Source organism: Thunnus thynnus, chromosome 2 (assembly GCF_963924715.1).
Source record: "Thunnus thynnus chromosome 2, fThuThy2.1, whole genome shotgun sequence".
Taxonomy (NCBI): domain Eukaryota; kingdom Metazoa; phylum Chordata; class Actinopteri; order Scombriformes; family Scombridae; genus Thunnus; species Thunnus thynnus.
This window is the reverse complement of record NC_089518.1, coordinates 10,123,007-10,140,086: the sequence shown is the minus strand read 5'-3', so window position 1 is coordinate 10,140,086 and position 17,080 is coordinate 10,123,007. Positions and strand designations below refer to the sequence as shown.

At 38.8% G+C, this 17,080-nt stretch overlaps 1 protein-coding gene across 8 annotated transcripts in view; it reads right to left on the bottom strand.

Annotated features, from left to right (window-relative positions):
• Nucleotides 1-17,080, bottom strand: part of LOC137191780 (citron Rho-interacting kinase) — a 49,524-nt gene that overhangs the window by 13,961 nt on the left and 18,483 nt on the right. For all 8 annotated transcript variants that reach the window (XM_067602208.1, XM_067602172.1, XM_067602190.1 and 5 more), the window contains 13 exons: nt 14,536-14,706; nt 14,256-14,309; nt 14,088-14,141; nt 13,228-13,368; nt 11,377-11,502; nt 9,885-9,980; nt 9,537-9,653; nt 9,215-9,324; nt 8,769-8,943; nt 7,776-7,973; nt 7,618-7,671; nt 2,485-2,682; nt 338-531 (listed from right to left, as the gene is read on the bottom strand). In XM_067602208.1, coding sequence (XP_067458309.1) covers nt 338-531; nt 2,485-2,682; nt 7,618-7,671; nt 7,776-7,973; nt 8,769-8,943; nt 9,215-9,324; nt 9,537-9,653; nt 9,885-9,980; nt 11,377-11,502; nt 13,228-13,368; nt 14,088-14,141; nt 14,256-14,309; nt 14,536-14,706 — 1,688 coding nt within the window. The remainder of the gene's footprint in view (nt 1-337; nt 532-2,484; nt 2,683-7,617; nt 7,672-7,775; nt 7,974-8,768; nt 8,944-9,214; nt 9,325-9,536; nt 9,654-9,884; nt 9,981-11,376; nt 11,503-13,227; nt 13,369-14,087; nt 14,142-14,255; nt 14,310-14,535; nt 14,707-17,080) is intronic.

The following is a 17,080-nucleotide window of genomic DNA, read 5'->3' as shown; positions in this document are numbered from 1 at the left end:
GATAGCAACAACAGCATTCAGAGCAAAAAGGAGTCTTTACCAATCAATCATAACAATTTCTCACAATGTAACATGTCTTATGTTTAAATTATATCATGGACTATTGAAGCCACTATAGATGAAAAAACCTATGTCTCTTTCAAGAATATTAATCTAAATTGTAGCTGTATTGAAAATATCTTAATGTGCTGTAAGCCTGACTGCGTTTGGCTTGTTATCTCTAGTAACAAGAACACTACATGCAAGGCAAACTTTATACATGTTTAGGGGCCAATTTAGTCAATTAATGTCCACACAGTTATGTGATACAGTATGCATGTGCGTGTGTGCTTTTAACCTGTTCTGTTTCTCAGTGTCCAGCAGTCTCTGGATCTCCCTGCTCCTCCTCTCAGCCTGGTTTTTCTCCTCCCCCAAAGATGCCCTCCAGGCATCCCACTGTCTCTCCTTCTCCAGCAACTCATCGTTCACAGTCTCCAGCTCTAGAACTTGCTCCTCCAACATGGTGCACGTGGTCTTCAGTGTCTCAAGGTTCTGGTGCAAAAGATGATTTAGTAGAAATAACTGTTAGGTATCCAGACTGTGCCAAGGACACAACTCCTAAAGTTGTCATTCATTCTTACAAAGGAAGTGGGAAAAAAGGAGATATAAAGAGAGAAAGGTTATTAGTTCAACACACACACACACACACACACACACACACACACACACACACATATATATATACATATATATATAATATACAGTTTAGGGGTGTGCCCGAATACAAATACATTATTCAGCAAAGCACAAATAGTGTTTTTTTTTTTTACAAAAACTATTTGTTTTTGGGAAGAAAAACAAAAACCATGTCAAAAACCAGCATGCAGGTTGGTTACATCGCTATCTCAGTCTCTCTCCTCTGCTCGGCAGTTACGTCTATTAGCAGGTCTCAACGAGAGGAGTCACATCTACCTGCTACATGACACACATCCTTATTTGGACATCACTCCAGGAGTTGGGGGTGTTCCCCAGAGACAAAGCTGAGCTACTGACACAAGTGCAGTGCTCCCAACTGACTCTCCATAACCTGTTTTTCCCCTTCTCCTTTCCACAAAGTTAGGTTGTAAAAAATAGGCAATAAATGAAAAGTGCAAAGCAAGAATCACCTTTGAAGTTCTTCTCTACATGTTACATGGTGTGCTGTCTCTGTGTTATGGGTGTATAAATAGGTAGAGGTCTGTCTGCAATGAGGCGATGAGTTTTAGCTCAGTCGTCAGCGCAGTTTGAGACCCGGTGTGGGGACCTCCTTCGTAAGGTAGTTTATTCATGAACACTTATTGTATCACTTCTAAAATTAAAACCGTAATAAAAACAAAAACAGGATTTTTAAGCCTTTTTCCACTTTTATTTGAATACAAATACAAATACAAATACAAATAATTTTGGTGCCTCAACAAATACAGATACAGATACAAATACTAAGCTCTGCACATTCCTACTGTATATACAAGTACATGAAATTGTACTTGCACTTGTACAATACAAACATGATGGCAGCTTGAACCGCATACTTGCAATAACACAACTAATTAACTATGTTACTGACAATGCAAACCTTGAGTTTAAATAATAACCCCAAAACTGCGATTATAAACAGATGCTCTGAACCAGCATCAATACTCTCATGGAGCTGTTTAAATGACATGTTTGGAACATTTTTCTATGTTCATCACTAGGGCCCACACAAAGCGCCGTGTTTTATGTCTTGCAATGCACTGCTTTAGACAAAGCATTGGGAGACAAATATAGTCTGTACTGGTGCTGCAGCAACACCACGGCCCTCTGAAGTCCAACGCTTCCACAGCTGACACGACCTGGGAGTGATGGGGATGACACATCCCTCCTACACACCACCCCATCCCTCGTCTATGACTTCCATCACTGGTTACACAACCAACAGGACCAAGAGCGCTACTGGACACCCACACACATATCCTCCCACAGGGGCAGCGCACACATCACACAACCTCCTCGCTCTCTCTCTCTCTCTCACTACACGGCTCCATCCAGAATACAGCACATAACAATACTAAAATATTCCCAGGGTTTCTGCTGCCTGATTTACACTTAACACTGTCAGAGCTGGGAGAGATGTCTAGGTCACCTGTCACAGGGTGTGTTGAGATATCACATAATGTAAATAAGTGAAAACTAGTGTCTGACTGGTGAGTGGGAAGTGGGCAAGGCAAAGGAGTCTGAAGTAGAGAAAGGATTATGACTGTCTAAGAAGACAGAAAAATGTTATTTTTTACAGATTTCAACTAAAGGCAGCTGATATTTTGTGGCAATTTCACATAGAATTTTGAAACTACTGGACTATAATGGTGACACGTTGGCTCAGTTGTATGCAGTGACTGTTGAAGGAAACCCACATGAGCAAGGAAAGAACACACACACACACAAACACACACAAAACCAACACAGGACCACCAGCAGCCAGTTCACCTGTTTCTGGTTGTTAAGGTGCATCTCGCGGTCAGCCACCTCCCGACGCAGCCTATCCACATCCTGGCTGAGATGCAGCCGGTCTTCTCTCTCGTCTGAGGCCTCATCCAGCTGTTTGGACAGGTAGAAGTTCTGGCGGTTCAGCTCAGCGTTCTCCTGGGTCAGAGAGGTCAGTTGCTCCTCCAGGTCTGTGATCACCTGCAGAAAGTCATCAGGATACTCAGGACTGCCAGTGACACAGGAGGAAAGGAGGGGAAAATATACAGAGCACCCACTCTGCACCAAAAATATATCAACCAAATAACAAACAACTACCTCTAACTAATAAATAATCAATATACTTTTTGTCATTAGATATTAGGTTTTTTTTAAATTAAAAGGCAGACTGTATACTTTGGATTCAATTTACAAAAATGTACATCTGCCTAAAAGGAAAATAAATTATACTTGAAATAAAAAAGGTAGATAAACTGCGTTTAAGAGATTTGACGCACTTCTACATCAGGTTTGTAAGCTTTAACACAGTTGAGATATGATGTATATAAATACAGGACTTCTAAAATTGTAACAGTGTACACAATACATTTACATACATTTTACAATCTACATGCATAAAAGGTCTCGCTTACATTGTGCTCTCTCTATATGCACATACATGCTGCATATCTAACCAAAACTGGCCCTAACACTCCACATGGTCTAAACTCTACTGCTGCATCATTACATGAAGCAAATATCTGGGTTAGTGATATAATGCAGTAATCGTTTTGGTATGATATCTAGGCTTCTTGTTTAACCCAGACAGCTTTCAGAGCAAGGAGTAGGCTAATCATTCCATCAGCATCAGTCTGTTCCCTTAATCAGCCATGACTACTGTGCATGCTGTAGGGAAATGAGGCTGATGAGGCTGCCTGTTAAGAGCCCCTTATTCTCGGCTCTCATGGGAACATGTGTACCACGCAGAACTTCAAGGTGGCGGGTGGAAAGAGGCAAAGCTTTTAAGTACATAAATTAGCTGTCTGTTCTGTACTGACTCAGTGCTTCTGCTCCCCCGAGGCAAGGGACTGACAGCAGCAACTAAATACTTAAGGCGGGGCAAGGAAGTCAACTGTGGAATGGATGCAGTGGGCATCTGGCAAGCCTCTATATTTACTCTACTCGTCTGTCATCCCAGTCTATAGAGCGACTCGCAGGCCTAAAGTAAATCATATCCGGAGCTTTGCATCCTCAACACTACTGATTACAAATTGTTCAATACTGTTTGTGTAGGCTGTGGGAGAGAATAAAAAGCCTGGTTAAAGAAAAGCAAATCAGTCCCACCATTTCCCTGAATTAACAAAACATTGTACACTGATAGTACAGAGTACTGAAGAACATCTGCTCTTTCTATGAAACAGACTGAGCAGGAGTGATGTTGGTTTACCCACATTTTCTAAAATGTAACACCTTTTTAGTTAAATCTCTGCTACCTACATAGAGGTGAGTGACATGATTGAAACTACAATATATGTATGTAAAGGTAGTTCTCATTAATTTCACCATTGTCCACAGCTGTCTAATACAACCAGAGTTATTAAAAGGATAACTACCTTGGTAGAAATAGCAGAATTAAATCTCTGATGGTTGACAAATGACTATAGTCTCACAATATCCATTGTCTTATTGTTAAACTCTAACTTAGTGGGATCAGGATCTTAGCAGGGTCTTAGCAAGAATATGCTCTTATAAAAACCTTTGCCACCATCATAAAACTCAAAATGACCTTTTTCAATTTTCTTCAAAGTTTAAACAGTACACATGACTGCTTAATGGTAGTCAAGTCTATAAAGAGCTAATGTACATAGAAAATAGACAAAAACTAATTCAAAGGGCTGAAAGTCAAAAGCCACACTAGTGGCCCAGATAGGCTGCAGTGCTTATTTACACACTCAATGAGCAATCAATAATCAATGAACAGACTGATGATTTTGTTATTTCTACAGCTGTACAAAAGTGAGGTTAAAATAAAAAAAGGCAGCATTAAGAATGTGGTCAGCAAATTTCATGGCAATCTGTTGATTATGAGTTTTTTTGTCTGCAATGTTGACATTTTGGTTTGGTTGGACATTTGGAGGATAGCACAAGAGCAAAGTTAATGGAGTGTCCAAACGGGGTGGAATGGGCTTTGTAATTCGTAAAGAAATTTTGGCCTGATGGAATCATGCTCTAACATCTGCAGAAAAATTTATGAAAATCTGTCCATCAGTTTTAAGATACCTGGTCATGAAACTGAACTTTGAACTGATGATGTTACATGATGGCTAGTGGTTGTTAAGACATCTTGCTCTTGTCCAAAGTGTTCAACGGACAGACTAATCAACATCACAAGTCTTAGCAAGGCAAAAAATACAGTGGCATTTCAAGCTTCGCTTGTTGCAGAACCTTGGCTGTGTTTGTCTGAACGGTGGCCAGAATATATGGACGATCCTTTCTGAACAGTTTGCGAGTGGGAGGATCTCAAAAGTAGGGCAATGGAATAAATGAAGACCATGATGGTCTTGGTGTTTATTCGAGATATATGAATTTGGAGACACTTAAATCCTTTAAACATGACACCATAATTTTCTCAAGATTAGTGGCACACCAGGGCTCCACAATAAAACCATGCTGTATTCAATTATATAATATAATAATAACATTTAAAGTGGTCTCAGCTCTCATTTTCTGTAAAATTAACAAAAAGATAACAAGCGATTGGATAGCAACAGTAACTATGGAAGGTGTGACTTTAAATTGGTACTGTAAATGAAAAACGTATCTTTCTATTTAAAGAGTTGGCTATTTTTCTTGAAGCATCATTAGTTGATTGGACAAGATGGTGTGGTTTTGTAAAAGAGAGCAAGGAGAGGAAATAAATATATCTGCTGAAATGGAAAATAGAAAGAAAATGACAACAATATACATTTTAAACTATCAATGCAGTTAGTATGTATGGACTGAGGGATTCTGTGTTAGATAACTAAAGCATGGTCAAACGCATTGTTTCCATGACATATGCATACATACACCATGAAGCAAGGCTAAAAAAAGAAAAAAAACAGGCAAAAGAAAGAAAAAATCCCCTGAATGTGATTCTGCCAAATAGCAATAATCACTGGATGACAGCCATTATCTTCCTGTGAGTTACCTAACTGTTCCAGCAGGTCTAGTTTTGGTAATGGCAGTTCACTCAGTACTTCATGTGCACAACTGAAGTGCTGCACGTGAGCTGTGGCATCATGGCAACAAACAATTCAATTGAGAAACACTAATATAAAAATGTGCACCTATTTGGGGTAGCAGTTCTCTCTTTGAACATGGACACTATTGCGGCACCAGACATTTTTAACCTTTCCATTCATACTGCTGAATTACCAGTTAACTGGAAGGCAGCCATTGTTTACCCTCTTTTTAAGGGTGGTGATCAGGCTGACTTAAATTGCTATAGGCCTATATCCATTTTAGCTTATTAGAGAAACTTGTCAACAAGCAGCTAACTCACTATCTTGAGGATCATAACATTTTGTCTAGTGTACAGTCAGCAACATTGTGCTGCAATATTTATCGACCCAGTGAAAGCGTTTGACTCTGTGGATTATTCCATGTTATTAACTAGACTAGCTAGTATTGGGGTCTCTAGTCACTTGTTGGCTTGGTTTTCAAACTACCTCTCTAATAGGCTGCAGTATGTGAATTTAGACTACCATCTCTCGCAGCCCCTCCACGTGTCTTTAGGTGTTCCCCAGGGCTCTATACTTGCTCCCACTCTCTTTTTAATAATTCACAATAATTCCCACATTCATTTATATGCTGATTATACAATCTTGTATGCCACTGGTCCAACTCCAGATACAGTGATAAAATCACTTCAGGATAGTTTTCTTGAAATGCAGCAGGCTTTTACTAAGCTCAATCTGTCATTAAACGCTGCCAAGACTAAAGTTATGTGGTTTAGACAGAAAGGTACTGTGTCCCCTTCAATTTTGAACATTATCACTAGAGATGGAACCATCCTAGAGCAGGATACAGGCTATAAACACCTAGAAATCTAGCTAGATAGTGCATCGTCCTTCTCTCATCACGTCACCATGTTGCATTCTAAGGTCAAAGTAAAACTTGCTGCCAAATGCATGATTGTTCAAATGACCATACTTCCCTTGTTTGATTATGTTGATACAATTTATAGATTGGTTTGCAAAACAATACTTCAAAAGCTTGACACAATTTATCATTCTGCTATTCGACTTGCAACGAATGCCCCATTAAAAACACACTACTGCCTTCTGTATTCTCTGGTTAAATGGGCCTCTCTGCATACTCATCATAATGTACACTGGTTTACGCTTATTTATATAACACTTCTTGGATACTCACCCCCCTATTTAAGTCAGTTATTGCAGCCAATATTTTTGGCCAAGTACAATACGCGGTCTTCCACTTACATCAGGGTAAATCTCCCTAAATCCAACACATCCTTTGGCTTGTTGTCATTCCAGTCCGCTGCTGCTAATGACTGGAATTTGTTACAAAAAACACCAAAACTGGATAACTTTATTTAAATCTCTGCTTTTAAGGGCCTACTTATGGATATTTTAATGATACTTGTAAATATTTTACTTCTGTTTGATTAATACTTGTAAATGTTTTCCTGTAATTGTTTTACTTCAGTTTGATAAATTAGCCATTCTTCTTTGTTTTGTTTTCTTTGTTTGTTTGTTTGTTTGTCCCCTACCCTCCTCCCCCCTTTCAAGTGTCTTCTGGCACTTACCAGGCTGTCATTGTAAATAAATAAAAATATTGTGGAGCCCTGGTCACACTTTTCACCAACTGAGAAATGATGTAAATGTAACAATTTTTGTATGGAAGATGAGTGTGATGAAGAAGGGAGGGAGTTTAAAACCACAGGGACTCAATTTATGATTGATGGTAAAAAAAGAAATGTTTTTAAATGAAGACTCATTTACGCAGGAATAACAGAAACACACATGGACTGAAACAGTATGGCTTTAGGTTGTTAGTTATGTGTGATGATTCAGCTGGTATTCAATGCCAGATGAGACGTCTATTCCTGGAAAGAGTGAAAGAAAAAAAACAAAAAACGAGTGAGCATCTTACTGCGCAGCTGTCTCTCAAGGCATCAAACTTCCGTTGTATCTCATCTCTGTGTGCCTAGGTATGACAAGAGAGACAGAGGGACAGATTTCACTGCCTGAATTACATAACATCAAAGAAGACATCATCTTCAGTGCTCCTCTATTTTATCTCTCTCTCACTCTGAGCACAGTGATCTCCTCCTCAGCCTCTGCAGTTGTCTCCTCCAGCTCAGTCTTGGCCTGTTGCAGCTGGCTTTCCACAGCGTGGCGAGCAGCCTGCAGGTTGCTGATCTGGGATTCGCGCTCCTGCAGTGACAGGGTGAGCTCTGTCACCTGACGCTTGATCTCCAGCTTCTGTTCCTCATGCTCCAGCCCAATCTAGAGAGGCAGACAGAAACGGGGCATCCAGGATCAGGGAGGAGGAGGAGGTGAGTCACCCCAAGGAGCAGCCAGAGACATGCTGACATGACACAACCCCCCACAGGGATGAAAGACGCATTACACCCAACACCTCACCTTGTCTGACTCCGCACAAATTTGTTATTCTGCTCTTTTCTGTATCATCTGAATTAAAATAGTAAATAAGGTTTATCTCTGCTCAATAGCACAAAATTACCATAATATACTTGAACTGAATTCATTAAGTTGTTAATCAATACCAGCGACTTAAAAAGTGTTAGGAATTCCCGACTATAAAACTCACTTTCTGAACTATTTTTGAACACTTTAAGATAAAAATCCTCTACAAAACCTGTAAGACACCATTACATCTCAACGTCATGTCATATGTCACATTTATGCATTGTAAATCAAATGTTCTTTACCTTTTTTGGCATCCAACCTAATGGCTGGAACCTATAAATTATCATCTAACAACTGTTCTACATGCTACACCTGCTACTACATGTGGTCATGACGCACTATAATCATATCCTCGATATACATTCAGGAAAGTATTACACACAGGTATACAGGCACCATTTGCAGGCAGATCGCTACATCAGCTTTATTCATTTAACATTTAAAAGAGTAGCTTTTTAAGTTTAGACCTACACAGATTTTTGTGAAGACATCCAAAATAGTCAATAATAATACTTAATACTGAAGCTGAATAAGGTGTAGAGGTGAAAGGTTGGAATGAGACTGACCCAGTATTCCTATAGTACTCCTCACCTCTCTGAGCCTTGTTTCCAGCTCCAGTACACGGCTCTTATTGCTTTGCTCTTGCTGACTCATTTTTTCTAGATGCTCCTCTAGTTTGGCATTCTGGGCCTCTAACTTCCCAGCCTGAGACTCCAAGTAGAACTTCTGTTGGCGAAGCTCTGAGATCATCTCCTCCTGGGCTTTCCTGCCACGACCACAGGTACAATACACAGGAGCAAAAAGTTGAAATAATAGCCTAGCATTGTCACATGCTAGGTCCAAGATCAAAACAGGTGTACAGTATATTCCTGGTTTTACACTAAAACGTCTTGATTAGAAAAATCTATTGCCCTTATCTGTGTTGTACCAACATGGAGCTGATATAGTACTAATTACACTCAATGAGAGGTCATAGCTTTTACTTGAATTCACCTCATTATAGAGAAAGTAATCCTAATGCTTGTATCAGTACTTACATGTTTTTCTGGGTGTAGATACTGCTGTTGGCTGCCAGTTTGTTGGCCTCAGACAGCTCAGCAATTCTCTGCTCCAGGCTGTTCATCTTAGAGTCCATTGCATTTATGGTCTAAATGGAAATTATGGACAATATAACGTGTTCTTTAATGAAATATTCAGTCAGATCTTTACATCACAGGCTTAAACTGGGGTCAGATTATGGTTCATTGTTTTGTGCTCTACAATAACCTACCCAAGATTATTCCAAACATGAAATCTATGTCAGTGTGATAAATGTTAAAATACGCCTGGAATAGTGTCACCAAGCTGGTCAGCTCTTACCGCCTTCTGTTCACTGATGATGCTGCACTTCTCCCGCATCTCCTCCTCATATTTGCTCTGACTGGACTCCAGCATCTCCTTATCAGCCATGTCCGCCTTCATCTGGGCCTCCAACACCTGTTCAGTGCCAGGAAGCCCACAGAACCATAACCAGGATATCACTTAACAGGACAGAGAACGGTGTGAAGATGACATAGTGCTGATCTCCAAAGCATAGAGTACACCCACTACTCAACTGGCTAAAGGATGACTGCCAAACATAGATCACTTCCTGTAGGGAGAGTATATCAAGAGATACCTGCCTGTTGTCCTACATTGCAACAATGAGTATATGTGAGTGTATTTAACCTTAATCTTATCTTCGTAGAGCTTCTCCTTCTGCTTCAGATGAGTCTCCAACCTCTGAGCAGTGCCTTGGGTCTCTCGCAGATTCTCCTCAAGCTCCTACACAAAGTTATAAATATGTTAGTCACTGCATAAAACATCAGGGGCCGCATTCACAAAGGCTAACTAGTTTTTGGTCTAAGAGTAATTCAGAGAATATTTTAGCGCTAAAACCAGCTCATATATGATGAGCTGTTTGTGATATATATATTGCATTTATAATTCACATATATATTATATATGTGACATATAGGTAATCCAGAGGAGTCACAAACACTGTATCATAATCAGCTATAGCTGTTTCTGGATATATGCCTGACCTTGTCATCATTTGGAAAAATCCAACAATAATGAGTTTTTAATGAGCTCAATTGAGTTTTGATGGTGGTGGAGCCTTACCAACACACAGGTGTTTTTTGATGCCAGACACAGTATATTTGACAAGGGAGTGTATTAGTGTATTTAATACACTGATATACAGTATTTATTCATGATTTTTAGGTATCCAAGCAGTAAGTGCTACTAAGTGCTCAGGGCGCCAGATAGCACTCTTCACCAATACTATAAAATGTGTTGTAATAATCTATGACGAATAAATAATGATTGATATTTTATTTCACGTTCACCGATACAGACCAGTCCCTTGTCTGTGTCACTGTGGATGTAGTGAGTAAACAGATTTATGAAACACAGTCATCCATATCAACCAGGTCAACCCCACACCTTCTCATAAGAGCTCTCTATATATCTCTATCTATACATACTTTTGTCACAACAGGAAAAGCACAGGTGCTAATGCACAATACTCTAATGGTATTAATTACACCTGTGCTTTTCCTGCTTTGGCAGTGAAAACAGTCTTTTCTTATAAGTTCTCTTATTTGCCACAAAAGCTTCTCTTTTCAGCTTTTTGAGTACATCTTATGATGAAACTCTTTGTACAAACTTTAATTTAGGGGTCTTCATGCAATAGAATTGGATTAGGAGAACCTGGCCCCAGCTACATGACCACCTTCTCTCTGGCCCTGCACACTCAAACAGGTGTTTTCACTCATTCTGACTAATTAGACCTCTGCGGGGCTATGCACGGTATTACATAATGTCACCAAACCCTATGTAAACCACCCAAATAGATGACTAACAGGAGATATTAATCCAGTCTGTCGCACCCACACAGTTTAATAAGGTAAATTAATTGAAAACACCTGTGTGGGTGGATCATGGCTGTTTAGAGGCTATAAAAAATAATAAAAGAAGTTATTGTTTGGGGTGACTTTGTTCCTTGTGTATATAGAAATAACAGTTTATGGATCATCCATAGAAATAGTAAATTAAAAGGTTTTCCAGAAATATTATGTAAAATAGCACTTCCTCTGCAGTGATGACAATGAGCTATGTTTATCTCACACCTCCTCTGATTATTTTAGCTCCACACAAGAGATAAAAGGTGGGTTACCAGAATCTTATCTGCCATCTGCTGAATCTGCTGGCCCTTGCTCTGGATCTCGTCCTTCAATTTGGTCTCCCGGCGCTCAACAATCTCCAGCCTTTTCACCTGGTTCTCAAGAGTCTTCCTACCATCCTGCATACAATGCACACAAGTAATGTACAAACACCGACACACACACACACACACACACACACACACACACACACACCTCTGTTAACTGACTCGCTTTAATTTTAGACATGTACACACAGGTCAAAGGATCCATACATCCAAATAAGCGTATCTCCATGTGAACATCACAATACATTTTGTGGGAACGCCAATTAGACCTAAGATTTCCACTTCAAAAAAGAATTGATGATAAACTGTAGCAGCCACATTCATTTGGTGTGTTAGTTATCCACCTCTGCAATGTTTATATCTCATTATTCTAGGTTCATCACAATAGTTCCAAAGTGCTCATTTGCATTCGTATGTGATGATATGAGCAGTCTTAGGAGCTGTTCAAATTTGACCAGATGTGTATTTTCTTCCCTCTGACTCTCCGGTCTAAATTAATATGAGCTAATTAACAAATTTTCACTGTTTTAGAAGAAATCATAACAACCCCTCTCAAAAATAAAGTATACTGTGTAACTAAAGACACTGCATAAATGAATACATAATGTATGCATAATGTACATATTTATAGTAGAATTATTACAGCTGATCCAAAGATAAAAACCTTGAAAGTATAACAAATGTCAATACTTATACATACAATATATTTGCATACAACCTATTGTGGTGTGGCTTACTTAAAGGTTTTGAGAGAGATACTCTGAGACAATGATGAAAAGGATAAAAGTTTTGTCTGTTGGTTTCTGCACTTTTGCACATTGTAGTGAGCAAGTTTGGACAGTTACAGTCACAGTTTTTACATTCCTTGTTTGCTCTCCTACACATCTGCAGATAATCACATGCACCATTTTGTCAGCAGTTTAAATGCTTCGAATTTCATATCAAGATTTTTTTTGCAGAAACTTGACTTGAATAATTTAAACTATATACAGGATGTTTTTTTCTAATGCCAGAAGTGGAAACAATGGTAAACACTGACCTAATAAGTGTGGTGAATTGCTGAAAAGTCCAGGAACATAAAGCAGTTACTATTATTAAAAGGCCTACATGCTTTTAATGATTGTTTTTCTTTTAGGTTTATTTAGATGTTAGGGCATTCACAGTTTACCTAATGTATTTGGCCTGTAAGAAAAGTGTGTACAGCAACATTATAGCAGAAGCGGGAGCACTGAGCCACATGCGAATCAATCAATAAAATATCAAAGGCAGACTGATTAGCTTCATAACACCAGTCACAATAACCGACTTTACTTTCAAGATCGTCTCTACACAATAAATACTGCAGGAATTTGGTAGATATATGTGCACAAATGATAACCTAAAGGCCTCAGACTCTGGGGTGATATGGGTGAAAAGCTGAGACTCTGAGGCATATAAATGTAGCGTTTCCTACCTTTTTGTTTAGCTTTACCATATGTTTCTCACAAACATGAGGCAATGAAGTAGCTCCACAGAAATGAAATACAAAAATCATACAAATTATGATCAACTGTGTCAAATATTCAGAGCACAATTGAATCTGACGTGCTATCATCAAAACACAAGTGTTTCTCACAAGGTGCAAAACAACCAATTTACAAGCGAACATATGAGCTATTAGCCAGATTTATTTTAACACTTTTAACAAAGATGTTCATGCAAAGCAACAAATGACATGATACACAGAATAACAAGAGAAAAACAGACAGGGGGCCAGAACATATATGAGTCTGTATGATAACAGAGGTGTGTATATACCTCGGTCTCACGGAGGCGTCTACGCAGGCTGTCACTGGAGTCCTCTCTGTTCTGTAGCCTCTCTAGATCTCGCTCCAAGCGCTCTTTGGCCACTCTCATACTCTGATGGAGGTCTGTGGCCTCGGCACTGGCCTTTAATGCCTAGGGGTTAAAAGTCAAAAACATATCAATCAAACAGTAATTTGTTCTAAGAAGTCCTTTTTATAAGTGAAAGGAATCAGTTATATATGTTGCTCAAAGTAATGACACTGGGTAATAAAGCAGTGGCTTCAGATACAAAGTTTGCATATGAGGAATAATTAACATCATTGTGCTAAGTTCAATGACTCCTTGTAAACAAACTGTTTACTGTATAACTGTATAGTACTAATATGATATCCTTAAACAAACAGCACTCAGCCCCTTTAAGAAACAAATTCCTACTGTTGATTTCTGAAATTTGCGTGCACATTGAGTCAGAATCTGTCTAAAATGTGAGCTTAGTCAGCATGGAATATCTGAACCACTGCCACATGTGCTCTTGGCAGAATGCATGGTACTTTTAAATATTCATTTCTGGGAAAAGACAATTCCAGTAGGATGAAATTATCTTTACTAATGAGGCAAAAGTGTTTGATTGCTGATAATTAAGCAGTAATTCTGGTTTTAAAAGACAGCTTAATTGTTCTTGGGCCATAGACCAAATCTGACTGTACACCACAGTTTAAGAGAGACACAGAGAGAGAAAGAAGAAGATAAGGGAGGGTAAAGAAAGAGTTTATATACTCATCGGTAAGTGTAAAATGCTGTTACATCTCTTACGTTTGGGAGCACAAGCTCTTATAAATTATTCATTAATATCCCCAACAAAAATACTCTACCTTGGCAAGCTTCTCTTGAAGATCCTGGATTTTTGTCTGCTGCTCAGCATTGGTCTAAAAAAACAAAAGTACCATCATTGTGATATGTGTAGATTGATGTATAGATTGATGTAATCTACTGATAAGTATCCTCATCACTTTTATATTAATATGAACTTCATAAACTACCTTCTCCAGCTTGGTGACCAGCTCATCTGTGTCTGCTTTGCCTTGCTCTTTGACCTGTGAAAATATGGAGAAATCAGTGAGATCACTCCGAGTACTGATCATGGCAAGGTAGAAACTCCATAATGACAACAAAAGAGTGAAATATAGTGAAAGTATCATTTTGTGAGTTACACTTTAATTCTCAGCCCAACTCAAATGCAGTTTATGTACAGTATGTGTCAAATATACCATACTGTCTTCTTATGAAACTTTCTTGACCATTAATAGTTACAGTGTAGACCTTCTGCATCCTATGCTGATAGTCTGCAGCCTTCCTCTTCAGTTCCTCGTTGCTCTGCCGAGACTCTTTCAGCTCAGCCTCATACAGGTCGCTACGGCGACGGGCAGCAGACAGGTCCTCCTCCAGTTGTCTGATGGAAACTCGCATCTCCTCCAGCTGGGCATGATATTCCTGTACAAAGACCACAGAAACCATGGATGAGAGGACAGGAGAGGAGAGGAGAGGAGAGGAGAGGAGAGGAGAGGAGAGGAGAGGAGAGGAGAGGAGAGGAGCAATGGTCCTAAACACAGAAGGAACAATAACATTAAGAGAGGAAATTTCCAATATGACGAAAATAAGTGTAGTTTCCATTTAGTAGAGCGCATACTTCATAAAAAGTACCTGGAATGGGACAGTCTTTTCAAATTCTAGCCACTTGAAAGCACTTTATCAAATTACCATGACTATATTTATTTAGAGGCCTCTGCAGCAAATTTTGGAAAAATTGGCAGAGAGATTTCTGTATGATTTAAGTGGAAAAGAGCTCTCTAGCAGCCCCAGTGTTGTTTGACCTGAACCTATCTGAAGAAAATGTGCTTGTTAGAAGCCACTGCATTATTTATGAGAGCAAAGTCATTCATAAGAGATATATTTTAGATATGCAGCTTGCATATTAAAACTGAACAAGAAAACAGTTCAACATAGTGAAGGTAATTAAAAGGCATATATAAAAGCCATTATATGTCCAATCCTATAAGTATAAGCACACTAAAATAGTATAAAAAGTCAATGAACAGAGAAAGGAATGTGGAGAGAAAAATACGATCAGCCAGAGCCACTTAATGCACATGTCTGTTAAATAGTAATTAGTCACAGCCTAATACATCTAGTTTCAACCTCCTCATCAGGTTACAGGACAAATCAGCCTGTCAGTCACACTAATAAAAAGTAGCATCCTTCTGCATCCAAGGACACTGATGCTCAACTGACGCAGAGAAGGACAAGTGAAGCAGACAGCATCAGACATGGTGAAAACAATGCTAAAATAGTTTAGCTGAAGTGGAACGGAAGGTTACATATGCAACTATAGATCTCTGAGTACAGAGAGTGTCTCCCTAACCAGTTAGCCCACACTGGCCTTTCATATGTATGGGAGCCGACCTGTGTAGGTCAAGTATCAAGTAGGACAGCTCCCATCAATGAGGATGGGCTGGATCTCCTGGGAACAACCTTTCATCTGCTCGTCCTGACTTCCAGTGTCAATAAAAGCCAGAAATGATTTTCAAAATCCTGTTATTCTTCAGCGAAACAATGACTCAGTCTAAGGAAATTAAAGACGAGGGAATTCAGCTTTCAATATGACGTTAAACAACAGGCTTGTGGAGCACTGAACAGTTATCTTTTATTACAGAGAACCAGTCACACAGTAAGTTTGCTGTCCTTGGTTCATTCAGGTGTCTGTTGCATGAAGAAGCAGCTGTGAAGGAAACATACTTGAGTCAGTTGTGTTGGAATTTAGTCATTTAGTCACTTGTATTGAAAATACTTCCAAGTGACCAGAAAAGACATTAAAGATACTCTCACTATCACTTTATAGAGCAGCTTTCCAGGAATATCTCCTAGGAGACTGAGAAAGACCTTCAAGTCAGAATGTTTCTGACTGCAAATCTTGAGTTTAATTCTCTGTGAGTGTGACTCTACTCTTTATTGGTAATGATGGTTGCATTTCTTTTTATTTCATTTTGTTGTTTGGCTGGGTGCATGATAGTTGAAATAGAAACCTTGAAATGTCAAAGAATATATCAGAGAGCAATCTTTTTTTCAATACTAATCAGCCTCAAGTTTAAGGGTGGTAAACTGGCACACTGCCACATAAAGTTATCTCCTGAGTTCCATTTATTCTTTCCCCAATTCGATACTTGCCCTTAACACACAAAATGAACCAAGCTGGTTATCAACTGAATCACTTAAGTTTGGGTTTATCAGTCCAGCTGTGAGCACATTCATGTGAGAGTGACAGAGTTGTTAATTACAAGCAACGTCTTCAAAACCATGAGTAAAATACTCAGTGTGATATGCAATGACATAGAGATAGCCGCGGGAGAATTAATTTAATGCTGCAACAAAAACCTATTTAGTTTGGTGAAATGTGTATAATATAATCACACAATAGAAGAAAAACTGTGGAAATACTTTAGATAAAATCCAAATATTAAAGATAAGGCTGTAAAAATGTTTGGGAATTATTACATGGGACTTTATAAATACTTTATAAATACTGTTTTCATTTTTAAAATGTTCAGCAATGTAGAGTGAGTATGGAAAATGGAAAATGTTTTATCCATTGATGATATATTTTCTGCAGTGACATTTTGGTGATTTTTTTGTCACATGATGAACAAACTATTCATTTTCTGGTAAAAGGCCAAATTGGTTATTACTTTTTATTTACAATTTTCATTTTGTTAAGGCTAAAAAGATTCAGTGCTCACAGTGTCACTTTAGAATAAGACTGTAAAAACATCTGTACTGTTAGGAATCCTGTTGGTAACAAAAGAAATGTAGC